This window comes from Dromiciops gliroides, chromosome 4 (assembly GCF_019393635.1).
Source record: "Dromiciops gliroides isolate mDroGli1 chromosome 4, mDroGli1.pri, whole genome shotgun sequence".
Lineage (NCBI taxonomy): Eukaryota > Metazoa > Chordata > Mammalia > Microbiotheria > Microbiotheriidae > Dromiciops > Dromiciops gliroides.
Window position 1 is genome coordinate 181700206 of NC_057864.1, and position 25889 is coordinate 181726094.

Below are 25889 nucleotides of genomic sequence, written 5' to 3' on the forward strand. Positions count from 1 at the left end.
CCCCAGTACACACATTTTTTTCTTCTAAAGTTAACACTTTATGCATTTATTTTGCTTCCCCAGTTTTAAACCCCATCATCTCCACTCACTTTCTTTTTCCCCTCTTAGCCTGACCTATCTGAACTTCTTGAGTCAACTCATTTTTATTCTCTTTTTGTTTATTTAGTCCTTTCCTTTCTTAGTTCAAATAAAAGTACAATAGCTAATCTTTCTTCAGTGATCATCTCACTCCCATGGACATCATCTATTTCAGTGATAGTAATTTACACAGCCCCTTAATAAGAAGTGGTTTCATTTTACTCCTTTTCTTATTTTTAAAATCTATCCTAAAATGTCCTATATTTAATTTCTAGGAATAGTAATTTGGGATACAACTGCATTGGTAAGTGTCTTGTGATGCTTCTTTGAAGTTTCGAGAACTCAGGTCTTCATAATTCTAGGCCCAGCACTTTATCCTCTGTACCACCTTGGTGTCTCAAGAGTGACATGAAGTAAGAGAAAGAAAAGTGCAGCTAGAACTAGATTGTGGAGTGTCTGATGGATCACGAAAGGAAAGACTTTCAGGTGAGGAATTTTGTTTGGAGGCTGTCTTAACAGCTGAATTAGATAAACTTTTAAAAACCAATTGCTATTGGAAGACACTTTAGATACACAAATGGAGCTTTTAATTGGACAAACTTCAGTGGGCTTTATTGCCTGCTAAGCTATTAATAATTATGCATAATTATATGTGTATGCATAACAAATTTAGTAATATGTAACATAGTATATATCATATTAATAATAATAGTACAATACAATTAACAATTAGAAGTATAAACAAATGAATATGATACCAGGCAAAATGTATTCAGTAGAAAAGAAAGCCATGGGAAGTGCTTAATGTAGGAGGTGCCACTGGAGTTGGCCCTTGAAGGAAGAGAAGCTTTTTAAAAGCCAGGAATATGGATTAAAAAAACAGTACAGACATGTAGAACAATAACTTGTGCTGATACACAGAGGCAGGAAAAGTGAAATAGACTGGGGAGATTCTAACAGCCCAGTTTGGCACAAATGTGCAATGTATGAAAAAGAGTTATAGCATAGAAATCTGGAAAAGTTAGGTTGAAGTCAGATTGTAGAGGGCTTTAAATGCCAGTCCAAAAATTAACTATTTTATTTTGTACCTATTAAGCCGTCCCCAGAGTTTTGAGTAAGGGGGTGCACATTGGATAGATTCTTTTGCCAATAATGTGAAGAGTGAATTGTTGAAGAGTGACTAGAGAAATTGACAATAATCTACCTGGGTATTAATTAGGGTCTACACTGGGGTGGTAGCTATAAAAGGGGAGGGGAAAGGGTATTTTCTGTGATATTGGAAAGGTAGAATCAACAGAACTTGGCAACTTGCTTGGATGTAGGAAGGAGGAAGAATCAAAAAGGATTCTGTGATGATGTGGTGATTTGAAGGGAGACCATGCCTTCAACAGAAATAGGGAATTGTTGGAGGAGCAGATTTCAGAAGGATAAGTATATGCTTATTGAATCATAGACTTAGAACCAGAAGGTACCAAAGACATCATCTGGTCCAACAGCTTAATTTTATAGATGAGGAAATTGAAGTTTAAGGAAATTCAATGACTTGTCCAAGATCATATAATTTTCAATCATCTGTCAAATCATAGTCAAATCTAGGTCATCTGACTCTAAATCTATCAACCATGTGAAAGGAGGAAGATTGAGATTTCTTGTAAGGATAAATCCCATTCCAAAAGGCATGGGATAGCTTGAGAGGTAGTAAGATCTGGGTTTTGATCTGAAGAGACATTGGAGATCATCCAGTCCAACTTTCTCATTTTACTGATTAGGAAACCTGAAGTTCATATAGACAAGTTAGGTGGCTCGGTAAAGGTCATCCAGATAGCTCTGGGAATGCAAAGAAAAAGCAAAGCTATGACCCCTGCCCTCAATTACATTCTAATTGAATGCATAATATGCAAAAAATGTACATAGAAGGAGTTTACCCCACAAATGGAAAGTAATCTCAAAAGGAAGGCACTAGTGATGGGGATTACTGAGAAACCCTACTGGTTCAGTGAATGAGAGAGAGAGAGAGAGAGAGAGAGAGAGAGAGAGAGAGAGAGAGAGAGAGAGAGAGAAGGACAAAGACAAACAAGGACAGAGGTAGACATAGTGAGAAGCAGAATATCAATAAGAGTTTATGATGTTGGGGGGCAGCTAGGTGGTACAGTGGATAAAGCACTGGCCCTGGATTCAGGAGGACCTGAGTTCAAATTCAGCCTCAGACACATGACACTTACTAACTGTGTGACCCTGGCAAGTCACTTAATCCTCATTGCCCCCCCCCCCAAAGAGTTTATGATGTTGGGTAATGGAAAAGTCATTGAATGTTGTGAAGAAAAGATAATGAAACATATATCCTTCTTCAAAGCACATAAAAGGAGAAATACCAAGACAAAATATTGTATACATTATTTCTGCATAGGATTTTGGCTTTATTATTTTTCTTTGTCACAAGGTTGAGTTCCATCTTAGGTGGGAAATGACTGATACAGAAAGAAAAAAAGTCTTCTTTAATACATTGGGGATAATTAAAGGGACTTTACCTATGATTTCATTTATATAGTGACATTACACATGAAGAAATTTTTTCTACCATTCCAGGGAAGAGTTTGCTCTACAACTTAGTTGCCTAGATGTGGAGAAGCTTGGAGAAACATCCAGGGTCATACAGCCAATAAGAGGAGTCTTACATCAACAAAACATAAAAATACAATATGTTACACTTTTCATAATGATTTCATTAGATATTCTAAGAAACCTGTAAAGTACCTAGGACAGGCATTATTATCCTCACATCATGGAGAAAGCAATTGATATTTATAGAGCTCTAATGATTAATTAAAAGTCTTGTAGCTGGCAAGTAGATGAGTTAAGACTTGAATCTGGACTTCTAACACCAAATTCAGTGATATGGAATCAAAGTCACATACTCTCTCTTTTTTGTAATAAATAGAAGCATTTTATTATTTTCCAGATACATATAAGGATAGTTTTCAACATTTGTTTTCATAGGATTTTTAGTTCCAAATTTTTCTCCCACCCTCCCTTCCCTCTCTCCTCCCCAAAATGGAAAGAAATCTGATATAAGTTATATATATATGCAATCACATTAAACATATTTCTGCATTCTTGTGAATACAGAATCAGAGCACAAGGGAAAAACCTCAAAAAAGAAGGAAACAAAAGCTCAAAAGTAGAAACAGTATGGTTCAATCTGCTTTCATAATCCACAGTTCTTTTTTCTGGATGTTGAGAACATTTTTTATCATGAGTTCTTTGAAGTTGTTTTGGATCATTGCACTACTGAGAAGAGCCAAGTCTGTCCCCATTGTTCATCACACAATGTTGCTGTTACTGTGTACAGTGTTCTCTTGGTTCTGCTCCTCTCAGTCAGCATCATTTCATGTAAGTTTCAGAACTCCTCCTGCTCATCATTTCTTAAGTACAATAGCATTCTATTACATTCATATACCACAACTTGTTTAGCCATTCCCCAATTGATGGATATTCTCTTGGTGGTAGCAAAGAATTAGAAATCAAGGGGATGAACAGTAGGAATTCAGAGAGACATGGAAGGACTTACATGACATCTTACAACTTATACAAAAATAAGGTCAAAATGGGTTCAAGATTTAGACATAAAGGGTGATACCATAGATAAATTGGGAGAGGAAGGAGTAGTTTACCTCTCAGATCTATGGAGAAGAAAACAATTTGTGTCCAAACAAGAGATAGAGAATATTATGAAATGCAAGATGAAAGATTTCAATTACATTAAAAAAGTTTTTGTACAAACAAAGCAAAAATGCAGCCAAATTTAGAAGGGAGGCAGAAAGCTGGAAAACAATTTTTACAACCAGTATTTCTGATAAAGGCCTCATTTCTAAAATATATTGGGAACTAAATCTAATTTATAAGAATGTAAGTCTTTCCTCAATTGAGAAATAGTCAAAGTATATGAACAGACAGTTTTCTAATGAAGAAATCAAAGCTATCTATTGCCATATAAAAATGCTTTACATTACTATTGATTAGAGAAAAGCAAATTAAAACAACTCTGAGGTACCACCTCACACCTATCAGATTGGCTAATATGAGTAAAAAGGAAAGTAATAAATGTTGGAGAAGCTGTGGAAAAATTGGAACACTAATGCACTATTGGTGGAGCTTTGAACTGATTCAATCATTCTGGAGAGCAATTTGGAACTATACCCAAAGGATTATGGGACCGTTCATGCCCTTTGACCCAGTGGTACCACTGCTAGTTTTGTATCCCAAAGAGATCATAGAAGAGGGAAAAGTACCCAAAGTCACATACTCTCACTGGCATTACATGAAGTTGCCAATCCATCAATCATCAGAAAAAAGAGAAGGTGAGAGGTTATTCTTCTGATTTATGACCTAGCATCATCAGATGATCATGTGAAGACACTACTCTGCATAATGATGGTTGATGTTACATGATGATTAGGAACATCTTTGAAGACATATTTCCTATTGTCTCAACCAGAAAAGATTAGATGAATCCAGTGGAGGAACCTACTTAGTCATTTATTCTAATAAGATTCATAGTGACACTTAGTCAACAACTATTAAGCTGTATAATTTGCTAAAGTTCTAGAACACATGAAATGAACAATAACAAGGAAAGATCCTGCTGCATTAGCAGAATTTCACTCAGTCAGAGAGGATGGGTATATAAAGACCCAGAAGAGGAGGCATTCCCATACTCCTAGAAACTTTCCACTGCTTCTCAACGGAAACCTCACCCACCAAGACCATGGTCAGCTCCTGCTGCTGGGCTCCCACCTGCTGCCAGCCAACATGCTGCAAGACAGTGTGCTGCAAAACAACCTGTTGTAAGCCATCTGGCTGCATATCCCCCTGCTGCCAGCCTTCATGTTGCCCACCTACATGCTGCAGAACAGTTTGCTGCCAAACAACTTGTTGCAAGCCCAGCTGCTGTGTGCCCAGCTGTTGCCAACCCTGCTGCTATCCATCCTGCTGGTGACTATAGCTGCCACCAGCCTTTGTGCTGTGAACCAGCTAACTGTAGCCCATTCTGCTGCCAGACTCCCTGCTGCAGGCCCATCTGTTGTGGGTTCATCTGCTACTATCCAGCCTGCTGTTGATCAACTTGCTTTCCAGAATGTGCAGTGATTGTCCCTAGAGGCAACCATCTTCCTACTCCACATTTTTGTTGTCAACCACTCTCCTCCTGGCCAGTGTTCCCCCCACCATCTTGATATTGACAGTCTTAGACTCTCTTGTCTGTAGTTTCATCCACTTTTATCCAGTGCTGTTCTGTCACAGTATGTGGTGATCTTGTTGAAGTTGAGCTATCAACTCCATGTCAACTGGCTGCAAAGGGGAATTGTCTCTACTTTGTCATTCTACCTGGCCAAGTCTCTGGCTCTCCATAGCTGTCTCATCATCTGGCTCTTTTTTCCAGATCTAAAGGTTTTGAAAGAGAGGAAGTGACTCTTTTGTAGTCATCTGACCAATTACAGCCAAAGGGATAATTCTGGGGCAGCTAGGTGGCAAAGTGGATAAAGCATGGGTCCTGGATTCAGGAGGACCTGAGTTCAAATCCAGCCTTAGACATTTGAAACTTACTAGCTGTGTGATACTGGGCAAATCCCTTAACCCTCATTGCCCTGCAAAACAAAAACAAAACAAAGGGATAATTCCTGAAATTCTGCTTTTTGTAACCACTAAGTTTTTCTTTCTTTTAATAAAGCTTCTAATTTATTGTATCATATTTATTCTTTATTCTCACTTTTCCTTTGGATATTCTTAGGTGGTTGTATAGGACCAACATGGATTCCTTGTTTATCTTTTAATAAACTCTGACCATCTGCATAAACTTTCTTGTCCTTGTCAATTTGTGAAATATCAATGGTGGTCATTGTGGTAGTCGTGGTGATATTTCCGGTGATACTAATCCATCATTCATAAATCACCCAAAGAATCAAGTTCTTTGTCCGCTATGTGTAAAGGATTTTTATTGATCTCTCTACATTACACTTTGGGACCAAAGGTATCCAAATGGGAGATGAATGATGCTTAAATCCTGCCTCTGTTCTTTATTATCTCTGTGATCAAAGGTAAGGGAGTTGGACTTTCAGGACCTCACCTTCCCTTATTTTCAAAATGAGGAACTAGACCAGAGGGCCTCTAGGGTTATTTCAAAGTCTAAATAAATGCTGAGGTCCCATGAAAGAGGTAGTCAACAAACATTTTTTTTTCAGTGAGGCAATTGGGGTTAAGTGACTTGCCCAGGGTCACACAGCTAGTAAACATTAAGTGTCTGAGGCCGGATTTGAACTCAGGTACTCCTGACTCCAGGGCTGGTGCTCTATCCTCTTCACCACCTAGCTGCTCCAACAAACATTCATAAAGGGCTCATTATGTGCCAGGTACTGTGATATGCACTGGAGATGAGAAGAAAGATAAAAATAGTTCCAGTCCCAGAGGATCTTACATTAAAATGGTGGAGACAATATGTAAATTATTTGGCATATATCATACACTCATATATTTGTGTTTGTATATGTATATATGTTTGTATTTCATTATATATATATATATATACACATATATACATGTATAGAGAGATATAGAGTGACAAATAAAGGGAGACAGAGGGACAGAAGCAGAGAGCAGAGAGAGACCTAGACACAGAGAAAGTGAAATAGAGAGAGACAAGGACATTAAGTGCACAGCAAGAGACCAGTGGAGACAGACACATAGAGACAAAAATAGATACAGAGTAAAAAGAATGACAGACATGAAGACAGACATAGAAAGACAGAGATGGAGAGGGACCAATCAACAGAGAGATATAAAAGGATATGCAAATACAGAGATATAGATACAGATTCACAGAGACAAAGAGATAGGCTGAGATAGAGTGACAGATTGACAGAGCAAAGTCAAGGAGCAAAAGGGTGGGAGATCCTATAATTCTATCAGACCAATCATGAATAGAAGCATCCCATTAACGGAAGTATTAGAAACTGAGACTGGGCAACCATGTGCCAGGAAGGTTGTAGCATGAGGCTGCCCTCTCAGGAGCAAGGTTATGTTAGATAACTTTTATGGTCCCTTCCCACTTCACATCCTATGATTCTTTGATTCTATTGGCTTGAAGAGGGAGTCAACTTTGACTCGTCTGGCTTGTATTTCTATTGTAGCAGTAAGGATAAAGTAACAAATGAAGATAAACAGTCCCCAGAAGAAGCTGTATCTGTGTCAGTGTGACTGCAGCTCCTTGCTGAACTTCTAAGCCATCTTTGATTGGAAAATGACCTCAGGCTGTCCTTTTGTGGGTTCAGCTGCTGTAGGAATTGTCTTATAGTTGTGTTTGGAGTTTTTTGGCATAATTGTGTCAGGACCTCTGAGTGCTTACTACCTTTCCTCCTGCATCTTGGTTCAGCCAATTCAGATTCACTTTTCTTGCTTCTAATATTATTTTCAACTTTCTTCTTCTTCCATTGTCTTTCCTCCTTTTATTCTTAAATGTTCTCATGATCAATAAGACATTTGTATTTGTTTCCTAATAAATGCCATTCGTTTGACTAATGAAGCTTGTTTTTTTTTTTTTTTTTTTGTGGGGCAATGGGGCTTATGTGACTTGCTCAGGATCACACAGCTAGTAAGTGTCAAGTATCTGAAGCCGGATTTGAACTCAGGTCCTCCTGAAACCAGGGCCGACGCTTTATCCACTGTGCCACCTAGCTGCCCCATGAAGCTTTTTCTTGATTTGTACCATATCAGAGGTGATGATGCTAATGCTGATGCCAATATGATGTCAGGGTATTGCTGTCAATCTGCTGTCCGCAGATCTTCTACATCTTTGTACTGATTTCTTACTAATAGTAAAGAATTTAGGTTCATCCAAGGGAGGGTATATTGGTGCAATAGAATGAATGCTGATCTTGGAGTCAGAAGACCTGGGTTTTAATCCTCCCTAAAAGGTTGCTTCCAATTCTAAATCTGTGATCTTATGACCTGTACTTTTGTATCTAATAGTGGGTATTTGCAAACAAGCTAAATGGATTAGGCTTTTGGATAATATTTTATATTATTAACACTACAAATGTTTGAGATAAATGTGGATCTGATTTTTCTTTCATAATTTACCTCTTAAATTCTCTCTGTATTTCTAAGAAAGTGGTGTTGTTTCCTCCTAACTCTTCAGTGTACACCAGGGTGCACACTAATTCTTATGGCAGATCCATAACCTCTGCTATTAGGCTCCACTAAGGAAATAGTTTCCCTATACCCTCCACCATGACAGCCACCTTCAATAGTGTGAAGACACTTGATAGCATATAGCTTATGGAACTCAATAATGGTGCCACTAGAAATAAACAACTATGTAGGGACAGAAAACAACTGTTCAGTGAGAACTAACTTCTCTGGTGTGAGGACTTGCCAAACTGTTTTCCAAGCTGCTCATCTAATTTTGGTGTCCATTCTTCACCCTTCATCCCATTCTTACCTGCAGTTCCAAGAAGCTGTAGCATGTGCATCAGCCACACTCCTGTAAAACAACTTTGTCAGACAAGCTAAACCAGGCTGAGGGTAACTGCTAGACCTTAAACCTGTCATTGAGTTAGGAAGATGTGTACTCCAAACATGTGTTGACTTCCCGTGTTGGAATGGGTGGATGAGAACAATTTGTTCCAATGACCATGAAGGTGGCTGAAGCAGACTCTATAGAATACTTAGAATTTGGTCATACATCACAGATGCCAAGGTTACCTACTGCATTCTAGGCTATTTCCAGTGATCCTGACATTTCTCCTGACACTCGACCCTGGAATTTGACGACTCTGGAAGGAAGAAGGAGGCTGACTACTGTATGGAGTTCTACCTCACTTAAATCCAATCCTTGTACAAGTCAAGACATGATCCATCAAACACCATTTTACCACAACATTGTGGTGCCCTGGTCCTCTTTGAAAACAAAGGACAAACACCATGCTAGGAAATATTAAGGAAATTTATAAAAGGGCAATGAATAGCCTGCCTCAGAAAGAGCACCAAGGGATGAATCAGTTTCATTCATTGCCATCACCGCATTGGGGACTCAATAAGAGCAGCTATAGAATTCATTTTTATGTCATGAAGTTTTCAAACTCTGAAAATGAGGAAACAAAGCTAAGGCAGAGAATTTGGGAGGGGCTTAAGAGAAGGAGAAACAGGAGAGTTTTTTCCCCTTGGGATTAAATTGTTCCCCACCTGTTCAGGTGGAGAAAATAGATGATGAGTTCTTGATACAAATCACTAAGCTGGTTAAAGAATGATTTTCTTTCATTGGGCCACTTTAAGTATTTTGTTCCCAACTTAAGTTCCCTCTGTGTCAATAGTCATCTATTTTTGCCTTGGGGTGGTTGTGGAGCTGAACAGTTTAGACTAATAATGAAGAAGTGCTTGGTGAAGTAGTAGGAACTTAGGAAGTTAGTGACGATGCCAATTTTGATTTTAAGCTAAATTGGGAAAAGGATTTTACATATGATTTGAATGCTAGAATTGGGTAATTTTAGTCCATCTTCTCAAGTTAGATTTCTTAGTATGATACTGCAATAGCTGTGCTTCTTATAGACAACATTTGTTGGCTTATATTTTAAAATCTATTTTACTTTTAAAATAATAGAGTTCAATATAAGGGAATTGAGCTCAGTTATGTTGAATGTTATAATAATTTAATTTAACCAACTCATTACCCATTTTGTTAAATTTTTCATTTTTCATTGAGGTAATAAAATAATTCTCAGCCTACAAACATTTATTAAGGTATTATGCTTAGTTCTATGGAATTTTTAAGAAAAGGCAACATGTCTCTTGTTTCAAGGAGCTCACATTCCAATGGGAGAGACAAGGTCAAAACCTCTAGGTAGAGATATGCTACATACAGAACCAATTGGAAATAACCAACAGAGGAAAGACACCAGAATTAAGGGGGATTGAGAAAGGCTTCCTATCCAACCTTTATGCATACACATTTTTACAGGGCATGAAACAAAGAAATTAAATTTTAAAATATTAGCTCCAAAACTATTGCAAAAATTTGACTTCTCTTGCTTACCTTTTTAAAGTATATTGCTTTGGGATTCCTCTCTTTCCCCTCCCCACCCCATTATTTGGGTTTTCTTCTTCATTATTTATTTGTGAGGCATACAATCAATTAATTTTTTTCCTTCACTCTATTTAAAAAAATAATATTACTTATTTTAACAATCAAATGTCATTTTGACTATCATTAATAGTCAAATTGACCTCAAAGAACCTATGAAGGAAAATGCTATCTGCATCCAGAGAAAGAACTAATAAACAGAAGTATGTATAGAATGGTTACATACATACACTCATACATATATGTCTAATGTTAACCATTTCTAGAGTGATAGGGAAGGAAGAAAAAATGGACAAAGAACATTACATGATAACTTTATTGTGTATTTAAAAGGAATAACCAGTTTTATATAATAGATTTGCAATTTCATGTGCAATCATCTTTTTTTCCTATTCTCTGTTATGGAAATGCATGTTTTTATTTCTTAAGTTTAGAATACAATAAATAAAAATTAGGGTTCCAAATTCTATCTTTCTCTCTAGACCCTCCCCTAATCACTGAGAAGGAAAGCAATTTGATACCAATTCCATTTGTGCAATCCTACAAAACATATTACCCATGTCACAAAAAGCAAGAAAAATTAAGTGAGAAAGTTATACTTCATTTTGCAATGGGAATTCCTCAGTTCTCTCTCTCTGGAGGCAGATAACAAGTTTTATCATGAGTCCTTTGTAATTCTTTGGATTATGGTATTAATCAGAGTAGTGAAGTCTATCACAATTGATCATCCTTACAATATCGTACAATATCACTTTTTTTCCCTAGGGCAATGAGGGTTAAAGCGACTTGCCCAGGGTCACACAGCTAGTAAGTGTCAAGAAAGATAAAAATAGTTCCAGTCCCAGAGGATCTTACATTAAAATGGTGGAGACAATATGTAAATTATTTGGCATATATCCTACACTCTCTCTCTCTCTCTCTCTCTCTCTCTATATATATATATATATAGAGAGAGAGAGAGAGAGAGAGTGTAGGATATACATATATATATATATATATATATGTATATATATATATATATATATATATATATATATATATATATATATATATATATATATATATATATATATATATAGAGAGAGAGAGAGAGAGAGAGAGAGAGAGAGAGAGAGAGAGAGAAATAAAGGGAGACAGAGGGACAGAAGCAGAGAGCAGAGAGAGACCTAGATACAGAGAAAATGAAATAGAGAGAGACAAGGACATTAAGTGCACAGCAAGAGACCAGTGGAGACAGACACATAGAGACAAAAATAGATACAGAGTAAAAAGAATGACAGACATGAAGACAGACATAGAAAGAGGTGGAGAGGGACCAATCAACAGAGAGATATAAAAGGATATGCAAATACAGAGATATAGATACAGATTCACAGAGACAAAGAGATAGGCTGAGATAGAGTGACAGATTGACAGAGCAAAGTCAAGGAGCAAAAGGGAGGGAGATCCTATAATTCTATCAGAGCAATTTGAACTCAGGTCTACCAGGGCTTGTGATTTATCCACCCCACCACCTAACTTCCCCCACAATATTGCTCTTACTGGGTACAATGATGTTCTGGTTCTGTTCACTTTACTTTGCACGAGTTCATATGTATCTTTCCAGGTTTTTTTTTTTTTCTGAAAGCATCCACCTTGTCTTTTCTTATAGCACAATAGTGTTCCATCACAGTCATATGCCAAAACTTTTTCAGCCACTCCCCAATTGATAGATATTACCTCAATTTCATTTTTTTTGGCCAAGAAAAAAAGCTATAAGTATTTTTGTATAAAGAACTTGAAGTGATATTACTGGGACAATGAGTATGCATGTATATATATATATATAAATTATATAATATATAGCATATATATTATAGACCTTTGGGAATAGTTCAAAATTGTTCTCCAGAATGGTTTGACCAGTTCACAACTCCACCAACAGTTCACTAGTATCTCTATTTCCCCACACCCCCTCCAGCATTTGTCATTTCTGATAGGTATGAAATGGTACCTCAGAGTTAATTTACTGTGTATTTCTTTAATCAATAAGGATTTAAACATTTTTAATATCACTATAGATAGCTTTAGTTTCTTCTTCTGAAAAATATCATATCCTTTGACCATTTATTAACTGGGTAATGCTTCTTATTTCTCATATATTTGACTCAGTTACCCAAGTACTTGACAAATATGGCACTTATTAGAGAAACTTGCTATGAAATTATTGACATTACTTCACTGCCTATGGTACATTTTAGCAAAATGTAATTTCCCTCATTACCTCTTTTAATTAGGTTGTTTTTGCTTTTGTTTTGTCTGAGATTATTACTGATATTCCTGATTTTTTTTTTACTTCAGCTGAAGCACAATAAATTTTGCTATAGTTCCTTATTTCAATGTGTGTTTTTCTCTTTTAAGTGTAACTCTTATATTGTTGGATTCTAGTTTCTAATCCATTCTGCTATTGACTTCCATTTAATGTGTAAGTTTATCCCTTTCACAATTGTGGACTTCTGTGTATTTCCCTCCATTCCCTTTTCCTCTCTTTATCTTTCTCTCTCTCTTTGTACCATGTCTCTCCTGAAGAGTCTGTTTTTGCTTTTGATCACTGCCTCTCTTAATCCATATTTCCCTTTTATCATTACTTCCCCCACTTATCCCTTTCCCCTCCTTTTTCCTTTTTGGGAAGATAAATTTTTATACCCACCTGAGTGTGTCTCTGTATGCACACATATATGTATGTATACACACATGCATGAACACACACGCGCGCGCACACACACACATATATCCTTCCCTCTTTGAACTAGTTTCATTGAGAGTGAGGTTCAGCTGTTGCTCTTCATTTCCCCATTTCCACCTCCACTTTAAAACTTTTCCTTGCATGCCTTTTTTTTGCAAGATAATTTTCCCTGTTCTTCCTTTCCCTTCCCAGTTATATCAGTACATTCCTCTTTCTCATCCCTTCATTGTTCTGAAATCATCCCAATATGATGAACTCATTTTCATGTACTCTTTGTAGACCCCTTCTAACTGCCCTATAAAGATAAAGTTATTAAAGGTTACATGTATTTTCTTCCCACATAGGAATGTAAATAGGTTATCGTTATTGGGCCCCTTGTGATTTCTCTTTTATGTGTACATTTTTATATTTCTCTTTAGTCTTCTGTTGAATGTCAAATTTTCTTTTCAGCTCTGGTCTTTTCATCATAAATATTTGAAAGTTCTCTTATTAAATATCCACTTTTTTCACCGAAGAATTTTACTTATTTTTTGCTGGGTAGCTTATTCTTGTTTGTAGTACTAATACCTTTGACTTTCATAATATTATATTCCAAGTCTTCCATTCCTTGACATGAACAATACTAAATTTTGTGTGAACCTAACTGTGATTCCATGGTATCTGACTAGTTTCTTTCTGTATGTATACAAAATTTTCTCCTTGACATGAGAAATGAGGAATTTGGCTATGATATTCTTTTTTGTTTGTTTTTGCGGGGAAATGGGGGTTAAGTGACTTGCTCAGTGTCACACAGCTAGTAGTGTCAAGTGTCTGAGGCATGATTTGAACTCAGGTACTCCTGAAACCAAGGCTGGTGCTTTATCCACTGTGCCACCTAGCTGCCCCCTGGCTATGATATTCTTGGGAGTTTTCATTTTGGGATCACTTTTAGGAGGTTACCAATGGATTCTTTCACATTCTATTTTACTCACTAGATCTAAATTAATGAGGCAGTGGATAGGGCACCAAGCTGGGAATCAAGAAGACTCATCCTTGTTTGTTTAAATCTGGCCTCAGACATGTATACTAGCCATGTGACTCTGGGAAAATGACTTAATCCTGTTTACCTCAGTTTCCTCATATGTAAAATAAGCTGGAGAAGGAAATGGCAAATCATTGCAGTATCTTTGCCAAGAAAACCACAAATGGGGTCATGAAGAGTTGGATATGACTGAAATAACTTAACAAGAACAACATCAATGAAATGTCTGACTCTTTTAAACAATGCTCTTTCAAGTTGTATCCATTACATTTATAGGTTAAGGCTCAGGAGAGAGTTTAGAGGCCACTGAGTCCAAGCTTCTCACTTTATAGCTGATGAAGCTCAGCCACAGAGAGGTTAAGCAATTTGTCAAGGGCCATTTAGCTAGTAAGTGTATGAAGTAGGATTTGAATCCTGGTTTTTTTGACTCCAAGACTCATCAACTTCTTTCTAATATTTGTGACAGCATTTTTTGGTAAGGGTGTAGGTTATATTTTCCTTGTCTATGATTAGGAGCTTAGAGGACTGGATGAGAATTGCTTATCAATTGTCTTTAGGAAGTAGGGCCCTATAACTCTGCAGCAAAAGAGGATATTAGAAAAGTTAAGTTATGGCTAATTGCCCAAGCAGCTGTTATATCCACTATTGGCCCTAAAGGGGTAGAGAGATCAACACGAATGTATAACTCTTAATAGAAAATGAAATAAAAAACCCAACAACAACAATAAAAAAGAAAATGAACTAAAGTGCATAGATGATCTATAGATGCATGAATAGTACCATTGCCATGACCACCATCATCACAGCAACCATCACAACCCCAAACCACCACTGTCATCATCATTTGTACTTCATAGATTGGCAAAGACAAGGGAGATTATTCTAATGAAACAGTTTATTAGGTGATAAGCAGGGAAGCCCTGCTTGTGCCATTAGGGCATATAAGAAATGTAGAATAATCAAGAAATATGAGAATAATAAAATAGAAAAAGTGGGAAAAAGAAAAAAAAGTTGAGTGGCTGCAAAGTCTAAAGCCTCAGTTATTAACTCTTAGAACAGACTTGGTCAGATGCTGCCAAGAAAAGAATGACTTCTTGTTTGTCATCGTTTAGTGATTTGACAAAAAAGGAGAGGTAGGGAGAGTCAGGTCTGTGGTTATCTGTAGCAATAAAATGGGTATAACACTCAATGCCAGCAGGGGATATAGATGTGATAGCTCAGCTGAAAAGGGGTTGTCACAAGTTGAGATAGCATAGCACTTGCTGGAAATATCTGACATTATATCCAGGGGAGTCCAAGGCTTTCAGCAGGAAGAAGGTGGAGGGCAAGTCATCCTGTACAAGAGGGGTTGACAAGAAGACTGTGGAGTTGGGGGATGACTGGCTCTAAATAGAATCATTGCACATCATAATGCAGCTAGCTGATCAACAGCAGGATGGGGAGCAGCAGTTGGACCCACAACAGCTGGGGCTGTAGCAGGGTGAATGGTAGCAGATTATTTTGCAGCAAGTTGGTTGACAGCAAGGCTGGCAGCAGCTGGACACACAGCAGGTTGGCTCAGAAGAAGTTGTTTGGCAGCAGACTGTTTTACAACAGGTTGGCTGGCTGCAAGGTGTGCAGCAGCTGGAGCCACAGGTGGTAGGCTGGCAGTAGCTGGACACACAGCAGGTTGGCTCAGAAGAAGTTGTTTGGCAGCAGACTGTTTTACAACAGGTTGGCTGGCTGCAAGGTGTGCAGCAGCTGGAGCCACAGGTGGTAGGCTGGCAGTAGCTGGACTCACAGCAGGTTGGCTCACAACAAGTTTTCTTCCAGCAAACTGTCCGACAGCATGTTGGCTGACAGCAGCTGGACTCACAACAGGATGGCTGACAGCAAGGTTGGCAGCAGCTGGACTCACAACAGATTGGTTTACAGCAAGTTGTTCTGCAGCAGACTGTCTTACAGCATGTTGGCTGACAGCAGCTGGACTCACAGCAGGATGACCGACAGCAAGGTTGGCAGCAACTAGGCACAAAGCAGGTTGGCTCACAGCAAGTTGTTCTGCAGCAGACTGTCTTGCAGCATGTTGGCTGGCAGTAGGCAGGAGCAAAGCAGCAGGAGCTGACCATGGTCTTGGTGGATGTGACTTCTGTTGAGTTGCAGAGAAAAATGTCCAGTAGTCTGAGAACCTTCCTGTCCTGGGACTTTATATACCTGTCCTCAATGTTTGAAATTGGCCCCATGAACAGATTTTTTCCTTATTATTGTTTATGCCATGTTCTCTGACCTCAGGAAACTGTTTATACTAATTGTTGATTGTCTTGTTAATATTGTTATTATAATTTATTAGAATAAATAATTTCGATGGTTCCTCTACTGCATTCATCTAATATGTTCTTTCTGAGATGATAGAAAAATTGTTTTCAAGGATCACCTTCATTATCATGAAAGCATCAACCATCATTATTCAGAGTGCTTCTTTCATTTGACAATCTGATGATCATAGGTCATAAAGCAGAAATATGGTCTCACCTCTTTTTTACCTTGCTATTTACAGCGAAACGTTGCGATTGATTCTACAGCACTGCATATGGAGATAGAAATCTCGAATAGAAGTCCTACATCATCTGTTTGCCAGCCATGTTTTCTTGAATTAGTCACTTGGCTTCCCTAAATGTAAATTACTTTTCCCATAACATAGGCATAATAGTGACTTTGTTAGGTATTTTACATGATTCTTAGAGTATCCAGGTAAATAATTATGTATATTTAATGATCCCTTCTCTAGAACATTTCAATACCTTTTCCAATCCTCAGTATACATATTTTTCATTTTGAAGTTGACAATTTATGCATTCATTTTGCTTCCCTAATTTAAAATCCCATCATCTCTCTTCACTTCCCCTCCTTCCTCTTAGACTCACCAATCCAAAGTTCCCATTCATTTGATCTTTGTCTTTCTTTTCTCAAACAAGAATAGAATAAGTAATCTTTCTTGAGTCATCCTCCTGCTTCCATGTACATCATCTATTTCAGTGATAGTAATTTACAATGCCCTTAATAAAAACTGTTTTCCTTTCACTCTTTTTCATATTCTTTATCCCTTCTAGGATTCCCTAGGTTTAATTTCCAGGAATAGTAATTCCAGATTTGATTGCTTTGGGAGGTGTTTTTGATGCTTCTTTGAGGCTCCAATCCTATTCTTTCTACCTCTTTCTCATAACATCCATTTTGGTTTTATACCACTTTCCCTCTGAACTTATGAATTCTGTTCTACTCTCTGAGCTTTGGCTTTCTGGATTCTCTCCTGGTTGAAGTTACCTAGAGCATTTCTTCCACTATTGTGGGAGTTAGAAAAAGTCATGATCCATCTTTCTGAAGCTGATTTCCTAAAGTTTCCAACCTAACTCCCATTCTTCTCTCTGTCCTCAGGGGAGCAAGTAATTGCAATATCCCTTCTTTACTTCCTCTTATCTTCTGGGGGTAGGCATTGGCTTTTTGATCCGGCTGGATTATGCTCAAATTTATTTTTACAAAAGTGTATATTATAGCTATAATTATTAGTGTTGAATTCAGAATAACTGCTTAGAGCCATATTCCTGTCTGTAGTTCTGTCTTTTACACATGGTTTAGGACTGTAGTTAATCCCTTCTTCCTACTGAGGGTTTGGGAGATGGATGTTCTGGTTCACAGACATTGTCAGTATTTGATGCACTGAGAAAGTGTAGACAGTTCTCAAGGGAAGTCCAAGATGTAGTGGATTTCTGTCCAAACTCAGAATGCCCTTCTGCTCTTCCTATGTAAGTATAGCTGTTTGCACTTTAGGCAAGCCACAACTCTGGTGGGTGCAATGTATTGGCTATCAGTGCAGTGGAAGAGAGTAGCATCTGCTTATCCAACGGCTTAGTTCAGGAAAGAGCTCATGTTGGTAGTATCAGTATCTTATGCTTTTTTTCTCCCAATTTCTAATTATCCATTTTCTGGGTTCTTTCCATGTAAACACATGATAATCTATCTTTTCACAAACTTTCTTCCATTCTTTGAATGCCCTAAACACTCACCTACTTTGTGCTTCTTTTCAGAACTCATCTCATTTTGATCATTCTTGTGAGTTGTCTTCTCCAGTCACTCCTACTGTTCTCACCTTCTTTCTGATATCACCCTCTATTTACACAGTTTATATATATTGTGCACTTTTTGCAAGTTGCATCATTAGAATGTGCGCTCCTTGAGATCAGGGTCTGTGGGTTGATTATGGGCCCACATAGGGTCAATTGAAAAAGTTCACTGTCCAGTTCTGTGACCACAGTCCCTTGCCATGGGTAAGTAAAAGCAGCTCATATAAGGAGAAAGAAAAGGGCTAGTTGCAATAAGAAGCAAGAAGTGAATCAGTCTTCTCTATCAATATTCTCATGCTGGGACCAAGTGAAGAGTTTAACAGAATAACCTTATATTTCTTTTTTTTTAAATGTGGTTATAACCTTTTTTTTCAAGAAGGAAGAAATGTAAGATAGGTTCCTCATGCCTTTTATAAAACTGGGGTTTAGGGAGGATATAATTGTAAAGTGGATCTTCAATTAGGTGAATATATTTCAGAAAGCTCTCTCTCTTAATGGTTGAGGAGTGAATAAGTTCTTGAATTGCCTACATAGTTATTTTATTTTTTCAAAAGGCAAAGAATGGGTGGACTTGTTGAGTGGACTATGCTTCTGGACCTAATTAGAATGAATCAGGAGGAATACCATTAACAGGAATAGGACCAACTTAAATGTCTTATTTTTCTTTCTTTTCCCCATCCCAGCTCCCTTGCTCTGGATGGGTTCCAGCTCATTTATGACCTTCTCAAATGTGAAACAATGAACTTTGCACTATGGTCCAGATGCTGTTGAGTACAGTGGGGACCTTCATCTGTCCTGTTCTGCTTGTCATACTTCTCAATACTGAGTAGGATAGCATTAAATATTTTGCTTCCATGTCTCACTGTTGATTCTCATTGTTGAAGGTGATGTCTGTTAAAACACACTACATTTTACCCTTATTCTATTATATCAGAGAGCCAATGGTCAGAGGCCTGCACACTCAGAACATTTGAAAGAAAGTGAATATTATAACTTGGCTTGAGTGTTATTTGCGAGGGGGAGAGAGTGAAGAAAAGGTGACAATACCTACTAAATTCCTTGCACTAAGTGCTAAGTGTTTTTCCAATATTATCTCACTTGATTTTCAAACAACCCTAGAAGACAGATGCTATTTTATTTTCCTCATTTTAGAGATGAGGAAAGTTAAGGAAAGAGTTTAAGTGACCTTCCTATAATCACAGAACTAATGAGTATCTGAAGCCATGCACTCAGGTCTTCATAATTCTAAGCCCAGCACTCTATCCCCTGCACCACCTTGCTGCTTCAAGAGTGCCCTGGAATAAGAGCAAGAAAAGTGTGGCTAGAACTAGTTGTATAGGGTTTGAAAGATATTATAAGGATACCCCTTTCTATGTAGTATCAATTAGGGGGCCACTGATAATTTCTGAACAGAGTTAAATGATCATCCTACTTGTTAATTAGGAAGAACAACTTGGCTTTTGTATATATGATGGATTGTTAAGAAAAAGGCTTCCAAGTGGGGATTTTTTGTTGGGGGCTATTTAACATCTAAATTCAATACTTCTTTATTAGCCAATTGCTATGTCCTAGACAATGTGATAAATGCTCTGAATATACAAATTATAATCAACCCTCTTCTCTAAGTCCAAGGAGCCTATTCTTTAATAAACTTCAGTGATCTTTCTTGCTTTCAGATCTACTAATAATTACTTCAAATTTTTATGTGATATATGACATAATATTAATAAAATATAACATATTATAGCACTTGGCAATGTGCTTCTATGTATGGTCAGTGTTAGGGAAGGAGGAGAATCAAAAATAACTCTTTGTTGATGAGTCTTGGTGATTTAAAGAAATGTTCCATCAACAGAAATAGGGAAGTTTTGGTAGGAGTAGATTTCAGAAGGATAATATGATTATTGGATTCTAGACTTAGAAACAGAAGGGACCAAAGACATCATCTGGTCCAACAGCTTCATTTTACATGAGGATATGGACATCCAAGGAAGTTCAATGATTTGTCCAACATCATATATTTGGCCATCAGTACAGATGTCAGTCAAATTAAGCCATCTACCTTGAAATCTTTCAACCAGAAATAGAACTATTGGGGAAAATATGGAAGATGTAAGATTGAAACTTGTTATAAGGACAAACATCCATTAAAAAATTTCCTGGGGTGGCTTTAGATGTAGTAAGATTCTAGGATTTCAAACTGAAAGAGATATTTGACATTATCTGATCCAACCTTGTCTTTATACTGTGAGGAAAACTGAAGGTGACATAGACAAATTAAGTGGCTTCGTAAAGGTCATACAAGTAGGTCTGGGGATGGAAAGGAAGGCAAACCTATGACCCCTGTCTTCAAAGAGTATGCATTTTAATGGAGAGTTTAAGATGCAAAAAATACACATAAAATTTATAAATAGGATACATGGAGGGTAATATAAGAGGGAAGGTACTATGATGGGGGTGACTGAGAAAGTTTGCCCAGGTCACATGAGCTTTAAAGGAAACCAGGAAAGCCACGTGATGGAGATGAAGAGACAGAACATGCATTGTATCAAGAACAAGTGAAAAATCATGTAGTTGGTAGACTAAGTGTCCTTTTCCTACATGATAAGAACCTAGAAAAATGGGTGAATAGAAATAGGAGTTGAAAAAATAAAGATCAGAGATGAACATCACCCCCACAGACTCTGCCATCAACTGAGCTCCCAGGGTGTATAGAAATAATTATTTTCCACTCCACTGACAGGTCAAGCACTGCCACCATCAGAGTAGTGGCTCAATAAAAGTGCTGAAAGCTGTTGCCACATGGGCAGTGTATCCATCCTCATGTGTCTGAATAAAGGAAGGCACTCTGAGATGGAATAAGATACCAGTAAATCTTGGGGTCCCCATCAGAGGTTTCAGTACTACTTCAATGCATCAATTGCTATCAGTGAATTTGGTGTAGGTGATAGAGTACTGGCCCTGAAGTTGGGAGGAAATGAGTTCAAAACTCATCTCAGACACTCACTAGCTGTGTGACCTTGGGTAAGTTCCTTTTTTTTTGCAGGGCAATGAGGGTTAAGTGACTTGCCCATGGTCACACAGCTAGTAAGTGTCAAGTGTCTGAGGCCAGATTTCAACTCAGGTACTCCTGAATCCAGGACCGGTGCTTTATCCACTGTGCCACCAAGCCTCCCCAGTCCCTTTTTTTAATCATAAAAATTGTTTTACATTAAATTTTTCAAAAATTAATTTTCCCAAATTACATGTAAATACAAATTTTGACATAAATTTTAAAATAAACTTTGCAGTAGGGGCAGCTAGGTGGCACAGTGGATAAAGCACCAGCCCTGGAGTCAGGAGGACCTGAGTTCAAATCCGGCCTCAGACACTTGACAGTTACTAGCTTTGTGACCCTGGGCAAGTCACTTAACCCCAATTGCCTCATAAAAAATTAAATAAATAAATAAACTTTGTGGGAGACTTGTCGGAGGCAGAGTCAAGATGGTGGAGAGAAGCCTGTGATTCCCTAAGCTCTCCTGTTCCCTCAAAAAGAACATTAAATCAAGCCTCTGGACAGATTCTGAAACTATAGAACCTGCAAAGAGACAGAGAGACACAGTCTTCTAACCAGAGATAATTTAGAAGACTTCAGGAAAGGTTGGTCTGACTTGGACAAAAGGGAGGCACAGGGCACCACAGTGTAGAGTGCAGGAGAGGGACAGGGTGAGTCAGCAGGAAGCTGTGGGTCACAGTCAAGCAACTGAGGCCCCTGGATCCTGGCACAACAAGCTGTTGGCACAGCAGAACAGTGGCAAAACCCACCTGCCCCAGCCAAGAGGGCAGGTTATAAAAGCTGCAGTATGAGTAAGAAACAAAAAAGAGCTCTCGCCATTGAAAGCTTCTGTATTGACAGGGAAGAGGCAAACACAAAGTCTGATGAGGACAATGCTCCCAAATTGCCTACATGTGAAGCCTCAAGAGGGAAGATGAATGGCCTCAAGAACAAAAAGCCTTCTTGGAAGAGCTCAAAAAGGATTTTAAAAATCATTTGAGAGAAATGAAAGCAACAAAAGAAAATTATGAAAAAAGAACCAGCAGTTTGGAAAAAGAAGCACAAAGAATCAGCAGCTTGGAAAAGGAAGCACAAAGATTGACTGAAGAAAACAATTCCTTAAAAAATTCATTTGGCCAAATGGAAAAAAAAGTGCATGACCTCACTGAAGAAAACAATTCATTAAAAATTAAAATTGGACAGTTGGAAGGTAATGAATCCATGAGACACCAAGAATGAGTCAAGCAGAATCTAAAGAATGAAAAAAAATAGAAGAAAATGTGAAATACCTCATTGGAAAGATAACTGACATGGAAAACAGATCCAGGAGAAACAATTTGAGAATCATTGGACTGCCTGAAAGCCATGATCAGAAAAAGAGTCTAGAAACCATATTCCAGGAAATTATTAAAGAGAACTGCCCTGATATTAAACAATCAGAGGACAAAATCATCATTGAAAGAATCCACCAATCACCTCCTCAAAGAGATCCCAAAAGGAAAACTCCAAGGATTATTGTAGCCAAATTCCAGAATTATCAGGTGAAGGAGAAGATACTCCAAGCAGCCAGAAAGAAGCAATTTAAATATCATATAATATATGATAAGGAAGGAAACTACATCTTGCTAAAAGGTACTATAGATAATGAAGTAATATCAATATTAAACATGTATGCGCCAAGTGGTATAGCATCCAAATTCTTAGAGGAGAAGTTAAATGAGTTATCAGAGGAATTAGACAGTAATACTATACTAGTGGCGTATCTGAATCTTTCCCTCTCAGAATTAGATAAATCTAGCAGAAAAATAAATAAGAAAGAAGTGAAAGAGGTGAATAGATTACTAGAAAAGTTAGACATGATGGGTGTCTGGAAAAAATTGAATGGTGATAGAAAGGAATATACCTTTTTCTCAGCAGTACATGGCACAGTTTCAAAAATTGACCATGTATTAGGGCACAAAAAACATCATAGTCAAATGTAGAAAGTCAGAAATAGTAAATGCATCCTTCTCAGATCATGATGCCATAAAAATTACATGTAATAAAGAGCCATGGGAAGGTAGACTGAAAATCACTTAGAAACTAAATAAATTCATTCTAAAGAATCAGTGGGTCAAACAACAAATCATGCAAACAATAACTTTATCCAAGAGAATGACAATAATGAGACAACATACCAAAATCTATGGGATGCAGCCAAAGCAGTGCTTAGGGGAAATTTTATAGCTCTAACTGCTGACATGAATAAAAAATAGAAAGAGGAGATCAATGAATTGGGCATACAACTTAAAAAGCTAGAAAAAGAACAAATTAGACATCCCCAATTAAATACTAAATTAGAAATCTTGAAAATTAAAGGAGAAATTAATAAAATTGAAAGCAAGTAAACTATAGAATTAATTAATAAGACTAAGAACTGTTTTTAGGAAAAAACCAATAATATAGACAAACCACTGGTTAATTTGATTAAAAAAAGAAGGAAGAAAACAAAATCACCAGTATTCAAAATAAAAGGGGTGATTTCACTACCAATGAAGTGGAAATTAAAGCAATAATTAGGGACTATTCTGCCCAACTGTATGCCAATAAATTTGACAATCTAAATGAAATGGATAAATATTTACAAAATTACAAACTGCCCAGGTTAACTGAAGAGGAAATAAAATCCTTAAATAAGCCCATATTAGAAAAGGAAATTGAGCAAGCCATTAATGAACTCCCTAAGAAAAAATCCCCAGGGCCACATGGGTTTACAGGTGAATTCTACCAAATATTTAAAGAGCAATTTATTCCAATATTATACAAATTATTTGGAAAAATAGGTGAAGGATTTCTACCAAATTTGGTTTTTGACACAAATATGGTGGTGATACCTAATCCAGGCAGAGCAAAAACAGAGAAAGGAAATTATAGACCAATTTCCCTAATGAATATTGATGCAAAAATCTTAAATAAGATATTAGCAAGGAGATTACAGCAAGTGATCACCAAGATAATACACTATGACCAGGTGGGATTTATACCAGGAATGCAGGGCTGGTTCAACATTAGGAAAACTATTAACATAATCAACCACATCAGTAAGAAAACTGACCAAAATCATATGATTATCTCAATAGATGTGGAGAAAGCTTTTGACAAAATACAACACCCATTCCTAATAAAAACACCAGACATCTTAGGAATAGGTGGAGCTTTCCTTAAGACAATAAACAGTATCTCCCTAAAACCAAAAGCAGGCATTATATGTAATGGAGATAAGTTAGAGGCCTTCCCAATAAGATCAGGGGTGAAATAGCGATGTCCACTGTCACCTCTATTATTTAATATTGTACTAGAAATGTTAGCTTTAGCAATCTGAGAAGAAAAAGGAATTAAAGGAATTAGAAGAGGCAAGGAGGAAGCAAAACTATCACTCTTTGTAGATTATATGATGGTATATAACCATCAATCTATCCTCATCATCATCAATCTATCCCAATCTCCATCCAATCATCATTAAGCTATCATTATTAACATCATCATCATCTTACATCTGCTTCACATTTTTTTTCACAGTTAACTATTGTTAACTGTTTCCCTCCACCTATTCCCTTCCCCATGATATTTACTCTATTTTCTATCTTCTTTCACCCTATCCCTCCTCAAAAGTGATTTGCTTCTGACTGCCCTTCCCCCAGTTTGCCCTCCCTTCTTTTATTCCTCCCTGCTTATCCCCTTCCCCTCCTACTTTCCTGCAGGCTTAGCTAGATTACTCCACCAAATTGAGTGTATATGTTATTCCTTCCTTGAACCAACTCTGATGAGATTAAGGTCTTGTAACGATTGGAATGACGCCACCTGCTGGATACTTACTGTAGAAGAGTTCTGCCCACGAAGGGAAGGTCTTTGAGGGCAAGACCAGGAGTCAGGAAGTGACGCGGGCTAGTGGGAGGAGGAAGGAAGAGACTGGCGCTCAGTCTCGCTCTCTTTCCTGGGGACGCTGGTGGAGAAGGGAGCTAGAAATGTGCTCTCCCTTTAATAGATAGGAATCTAGGCCTTTCTCTCTCTTTACCAAATTCTTATTCTCCTTAATAAATGCTTAAAAGTCTAACTCTTGCTAAAGCTTATAATTTATTGGCGACCACTCATTAGATATTTTAGACAGACTAGCTAGAATTTTAGCCCTTAACAGATGGCTGACCACGAAGAGGAAAGCTAAACCTCAGTCTTCTGATCTTCTGGTTGGGTAAGAAATTTCCCCTCCCTCTCCCTTTAACTGCTAAGTACTGGTGTACTGGCTGTGTTTTCCTTTAAATTTTTTCAAATGGACCTTTTAAACTCCCTAATTACCCTATTTTTGATTTTAGTCTGTTTAACCAGACAAATGGGAGATAAGATCATGTTAATGCTTTGTTTTTGTGGATTTTCTATTTTTCTTTTTATTTTTGTTAAAAGAGCCAGCAACTTACTCACACAAGGAAATATCACTCCCTCTCCCAACCATGCTTTTTCAGAGAAACCTGAAGAGATTCCTGCAGCTTTTCCCAATTCTAACACTAATTGTTGCTCTAATTTTGCATGCCTGGAGGCAATGACCCACCCTCTAGAAGTTTTTAATCCCCTAGCACCTGGAGGCAAAGTGGGGGAAGAGGAATCCAGGCCTGAGTTCAAAATCAAGTCTGATTCAAATTGTGCTGGTCCCTCCCCTCCTCTCCAGACCCCACCCTCTACTCCCCCCATGGCCAAGCCCATTGCTTCCCCTGCCCGGGAAGTCCAAAGATCTAATGCACATGCTCAACTTTCTCTAACTACATTTGCAGCTT

At 37.6% G+C, this 25889-nt stretch overlaps 2 protein-coding genes across 2 annotated transcripts in view; one reads left to right on the forward strand and one right to left on the reverse strand.

Annotated features, from left to right (window-relative positions):
• The first annotated feature begins 4843 nt into the window (after positions 1-4843).
• LOC122754799 (keratin-associated protein 4-4-like) overlaps positions 4844-25889 on the forward strand; it is a 53493-nt gene continuing 32447 nt past the window's right edge. The window contains exon 1 of the mRNA XM_044003255.1: positions 4844-5070. Coding sequence (XP_043859190.1) covers positions 4844-5070 — 227 coding nt within the window. The remainder of the gene's footprint in view (positions 5071-25889) is intronic.
• On the reverse strand, positions 15378-16061 carry LOC122753430 (keratin-associated protein 4-12-like). Its single transcript, XM_044000826.1, has one exon. It carries the CDS (start codon positions 16059-16061, stop codon positions 15378-15380), a length of 684 nt encoding a protein of 227 aa, XP_043856761.1.